The sequence below is a fragment of the Rhinopithecus bieti genome, unplaced genomic scaffold, assembly GCF_001698545.2.
Source record: "Rhinopithecus bieti isolate Rb0 unplaced genomic scaffold, ASM169854v2 scaffold_42598, whole genome shotgun sequence".
Lineage (NCBI taxonomy): Eukaryota > Metazoa > Chordata > Mammalia > Primates > Cercopithecidae > Rhinopithecus > Rhinopithecus bieti.
In genome coordinates, this window is record NW_016817168.1 from 71,829 (window position 1) to 77,477 (window position 5,649).

Consider the following 5,649-nt stretch of genomic DNA (forward strand, 5'->3'; position numbering starts at 1 on the left):
GCCCCTCCCCGCCCCCCGCCCGCAGCGGCTGTCAGCGCCGCCCCACTCCTCCTCGGTCCGGGCCAGTGGGGGGCAGCTACCTAAGGAGGGGGGGCCCTTCCCGCCCACGCAGATCCCCACTCCGGGGTGGGAGGGAGCGCTGAAACTCAGCTCTCTTCAAAGCACCCTGCTTGGCCGCGGCGCGCACGGGCACGAATGAGTTAAACGGTTAATCCGATCTGGAAGAAGACACCGGACTGGTTGCCAGAGTGTCAGTCAGCCGGTCCATCATGGTGAGGGCGGAGTCCGGTGCTGGCGTGTCCTCGCCGCTACCCCTGGCCGGGGGTAGTTTTTGAGGAGTGGTCCTGGTGCCACCGGCGCGGTGCCTGCAGCGGGCGGCGGCAGAGTGTGTGGGATCTCCTGTCTGTGCGTCGGAGGATAGTGATGGTGCGGGCCCGGGGTGGGATGTGCGCGCACGTGGCCTCTTCCAAGGGTTGTCTGTGTTTTCAGTGTTGGCTGGAAGTGTGTGTGCGCACGTGGTTGACTGCTGTTGTCTGCCCGTTTCTCTGGATTTGGCCGTGTGTATAATTGTGTGTGTCTGTGGATGAAGGATGTGTGCGCACATGTGCTACCTATTTGGAGGATGTGCATCCCTACGTGGTCTTTTTTCAGGTGGCCTGGGGACTGTGAATGTGTTCTCAAGCGCTTGGATGCGTCTGTGGTCGGTGTGTGCTTGCGGAGTTGTGCACGCGATTCGGCCTCTGTCGTCTGACTGTAGTGTCGGAGGGCGTCTATGTATGTTAGTGTGTGCGTGTACGTGTGCGTGCGTGTGTGTGTGGTCGGCCTGGGGCCTCTTTGGGGTGTTTCTGGGGTGTGTCCCATTGGTTCCCTTGCGGCTCCAGGAGGACACCCTATGGCGGATACCCCAGCTGCCCGCCCACCGCTCTATACATCGCTGCCTCTTCTAAAGCGCTTCTGCGGGAGGTAAACTGAGGAAGGTCCCAGGGAGCCGCGGAGCGCACCCCCGTGCCCTTTTCAGGCGAGTAAACAGGCGAGCCTCCTCCCTGCGGCCCCCGCCAGCAGAGCCCCCCTTCCGGCACCTAAATCGGGAGTCGCCGTGACTCACGCTCCCGCCTCCCCCAGCGCCGCGCCGCGCCGAGCGAGTGAACAGAGAGCGAGCGGGATCCGAGTGCGCCCCCATCCCCCTCAACCCCCCCAAGGCTGGCTGCTGGGCGGGGGGAGTGCAAGCGCCCGCGTGTCCCACCCCCACCCCCAACGCCGATAAGAGCTTGAACGCGAAACTGCTCTGCTGCGCGACCCAGAGACCAGACCCCTGCCCCCGTGCGCCCCTCACACGGGCTCCCCAGGGCAGGCGATGCCGTCTGCCACCGCCCTCCCCCCGCGCCCTTCTCTTAATTGAAAAAAAAAAAAAAAAAAAAAAAAACTGTCCGTCTTCAACCCCACAGCCACTTTTCTCCCCGCCAGAGGGGCTCCCGAGGTGGGCGAACGCCGAGCAAAACCGCCCCCCCATCAGCAGCCGCGGGGTATCCCAAGGGCCAGAACTGTGTCCCCCACTTCTCTCAGGAACACCCCCCGCCATTACATACTCAAAACGGCTTCTAGGGAATTTGCAGGGGCTGCGAGTTCTCCCCAGATCATATTTGAGAGTCCTGGGCTGGGCCAAATTCTTGGCAGGGGAAAGCTGTAACGTTGGTTAGAGATGTGGAGGGGGGGTGCGTAATGTGAGGTTGGTGGGGATGTCAGGCCACAGCTGGGGTTGCAGAAGAAGGAGGAAACGAGGAACGGTGATCCGAGCCGGGGGGATAAACTGATCTGGACCTGAGGCTACTGGGATGGGCGTGGGGAGGTATAATTAAGCAGCTCCAGGGGCGAGTGACAGTCACTTGCTCTCCCTGTCTGGAAATGAACCTTGGACCATGAGGGAAACAGAGACCCTGGAACTCTTCAGTTGAGTAGATGGGGGTGGGGGTAGATTGGAACTACCGAGAACGGTGACCAGAGGAGAGCATGGGGGCAGGGGCCGGCCAGAAGCCAGGACCAGCTCAGCTGTCTGACTTTCCAGCTCATTCTTGAGCCGAGAAGGGGGTTGAGTACTCTGGGAAACTGGTTGGGTACCTGGAAGGTCCCCAGATGAGAACCAGCAAGAGGTGCTGTGTGAACCCAGAGCTCGCAGATATTTCTCACATCTCCCCAGGAGAAAGAAAAATGCCAGTCCAGACCCCTTCCAAGACTCCACCATCCCCTTCAAGGCGGAGAAAAACCTGATCCTCCCAGCTGGGGACACGAAAGCCCGTGCACAGCCGCCTGATCAACCTGCCCCAGCTCTGTGAATATGGGTGCATCTTGGGGGCTGGAGACATGACACCCCTTTCCTCAGTCCTGCCCCTTGCTGACTCAGGCAGCTGGAAAATGAAAGAAGGGTTTCCTAGAGCTTGCGAAGGGTGCCTTGGAGGAGGGGTGTCACAGCCCGCCACAGTACAAGTTGCAGCTAGTTTTGCAAACGACAGGGAGCGTGGAGATCGGGAAGGCCTGGTGGCTGGACCTAGCCCAGTTGGCACTGTGCCTCCCCAACCCAACTCCCACTCTGCTCCCTCTCCTACCTACCTGTCGTTCTCCGCCCTGGTGATGGAAATCCGCGGTGGGATCCGCAGCGGCAGCGTGGTGGGCCGTGGCGGCAGAGGGACCCTAGGGTCCGAGGGCTCAGGCTGGGCCCAGCCCAGGCCAGGACCGGACGAGAGGCGGCGGCGAGGGCGACGCAGGTCGGCCCCCAGCATGTTGGCATGGCCGGATTCGGGGGTCTCCCTCGGCCTCTGGGGAGGGATAAAGTGGAATAGGGGCATGGCCTGGCTGGGAAGCTCTGAGCCCCTCTCCCCAAGAACACCCCTACCTAGCTGTCTAAGGGAGTAGTTAATGGGGGTATAGGCTCCCCTTCACGTGTGAGCCACTCGCTGACCCCTCCCACAAAGGGTGCTCTACCATCTCTTAAGTCTGAGAGTGCCCTTCTCAGCCATAATTTTTGTGGGGTCCCCTCTCGATGCCCCAGCCTTGGGGGTCTGTCACATCTAGACATTCTCTTAAGTGTGAGACCTCTCTAACACATCACCTTTTTAGGGTCTCTTCCCAACCTCCACATCTAAGAGGGCCCCTCTTGGTCTTAATGTCAATGCCCCCCTCCCCTCCCTCACATCTGAGACTCTCAAGACCTTACCACCCCTAGTGCCCCCTCCCACCACCTCGCCAAAATCCTCTCCTCATTTGAGAAGCCTCTGCCTTCTGTCCCTGGGCCGGCTGAGAGCCTCTTAATCTGGGCAGCAGGAGAAAAATGGAATCAAGGAGTAAACTGAGGCACAAGGGGACCAAACTCCTCACAGCTTGGAGGTAGTGAAGCCACGTTCAGGAAATAGCCGTGGTCACTAGAGGGCGCTAGTCTCCCCCAGGGGCGAAGCCCCGCCCCTAACCCAAGCGCCTCTTCTCGCACCTCGTCCCGGGTCCCTGCCACGGACAGGGCACTGCGACTCCTCTTCATCTTGCCAACCTAGCGCGCCGTTGGGGCTGTGGTGGCCATGTTGGCAGGGCCAGGGCCTCCTGCAAGACCAAGTCAAACGCATCTGCCATCAGTGCCCCGGGGCTCCCCCTGCCGGCCGGGCCTAGAACCCGCCCCCGCGCCTTGCCTATTGCCCCTCCTGGGACGTGACGTCAGCGGGTGATTGACGCACCACCAATGGGTGACGTCGCCCGTCCGTTGCCAGGGCGACAGCTGACGCACGGCTGGGCTCCTGACAGCGTCAATGCCCGGGTTGGCCACTGGGGGGCCGAGAGCCTCCGGGCCCGGGTCGCCCCAGCCCCCACCCTTCCTCCCGCGGGGGCTTCCCCGGCTCGGGGATCCCGCAGAAAAAACTGGGAGCTCCCAGAGCTGGCCGCGTGCGGCGCGTGGTCCGAGCCGGGGGCCGGAGGAAGCGTCTCCTCCGAGCTGTTGGGCTTTTAAGCCTTAAACCCGAAATAGCTCCGATGTGCGGGGGCCGGGCGCGGAGAGACGGCGGCTTGGGCACAGATGGGGGACGCACAGGCAGAGGCGCGTGGAGACAGACAGGGACGTGTGGAAATAGAAACAGACAGACAGGGACACAGACGCCGTTCCCGAAGACGGGTGCGCTCTGCAGCCACCGATCCTTATCTGAAATGCTTGGGGGAGGGAGAGGCCGGCTTACTTTACCTTGGCACCCAGGCGCTGAAGATTGTTGCTGTTTGGCCATGGGTCAGTGTCTTAAACTCTGTGAGCCTCAGTTTCTCTTCTGTGAAATGGGATGATATTCTCTATAGGGTCCATGTGAAAATGAAATGAGATCAAATCATATTGAACAGAATAGTGTCTGGCACTCAGTAAATGTTTAATAAATGGTAACATCTGACCCCGTGGGAGCCTGTTAGAACTGGATTCACATCATGATCTTTCTCTACCCAGAGCCCTCAATGGCTCTTACCTCACTCAGAGGAAAAGTCAAAGTCCTCACGTGGCCCACACAGTCCTGCTAGATATGCCCAGTCACCTCCCTGCCCTCAGCTCCAGCCACACTGGTCTAGCTGTCTCTGGACACAGCAAGCATGCTGGTGCCTCAGGCCCTTTGCATTTCCAATTCTCTCCACCTGGAACTCTTCCCCCAAATATCGGCAGGTTGGCTAGGCGTGGTGGCTCAGGCCTGTAATCCCAGCACTATGGAAGGCCAAAGCAGGTGGATCACTTGAGGTTAGGAGTTCGAGACCATCCCGGCCAACACAGTGAAACCCCATCTCTACTAAAAATATAAAAATCAGCCGGGCGTGGTGGCAGGCGCCTGTAATTCCACCTACTCGTGAGGGTGAGGCAGGAGACTCGTTTGAGCCGGGGAGGCGGAGGTTGCAGTGAGCTGAGATCAGGCCACTGCACTCCAGCCTGGGCAACAGATCGAGACTACATCTCAAAAAAAAAAAAAAAAAAAAATCCGTAGGTTCCTTACCTCTTTTAGGTCTTTGTTTACATCTCATCCTTTCAGGCATTTCTTTCTTTCTTGCTCCACCCCCACTTAAAATTATAATACAACCTCCTAGGACTTCTGGTCCCCCTTTTCCTGCTCTTCCCCCTCATACCACACTATGTAATTTATTTATTACATTTATTGTCTGTGTCTCCTCACACTGGAATATTAATTGCAGGAGGGCACGAAACTTTAATTATGATATTAATAATAATGAAGTATTATTCGTTACTATCTCCCAAGTGTCCTGAACAGAATCCGGAACATAATAGGCTTTTAATAACCTGTTCAGTGTCAGGTTATTATTGAGAACCTGATAGTGTCATGTTCCTGACAGTTCTACTATGTACTAGCTGGTTTGTCACCTACTTTGGTTCTTTTGTTTTTGTTTTTTAAATAGAGACTGGGGTCTCACTATGTTACCCAGGCTGGTCTCAAACTCCTGAGCTCAAACTAAAGCTCAAACTCAAAGTGCTGGAATTACAGGTGGGAGCCACCACACCCAGCCTAGTTCTTATCTCTTTATTTTTAAATATTTACTTATTCATTTGAGACAGGGTCTCACTCTGTTGCCCAGGCTGGAGTGCAGTGGCACCATTGCACAGCTAGCTCACTGCAGCCTTGACCTCCCAGGTTC

General features: G+C 57.7%; 1 protein-coding gene across 1 annotated transcript in view; it reads right to left on the minus strand.

The window, feature by feature from the left end:
- Positions 1–4,317, minus strand: part of PDE4A (phosphodiesterase 4A) — a 54,979-nt gene extending 50,662 nt beyond the window's left edge. Inside the window, exons 1-3 of the mRNA XM_017855912.1 lie at positions 4,214–4,317; positions 3,479–3,585; positions 2,605–2,810 (exon numbers count right to left, since the gene is read on the minus strand). Of these exons, the coding sequence (XP_017711401.1) occupies positions 2,605–2,810; positions 3,479–3,526 (254 nt within the window). The 5' untranslated portion in view covers positions 3,527–3,585; positions 4,214–4,317. The remainder of the gene's footprint in view (positions 1–2,604; positions 2,811–3,478; positions 3,586–4,213) is intronic.
- Between the last annotated feature and the right edge of the window lie 1,332 nt (positions 4,318–5,649).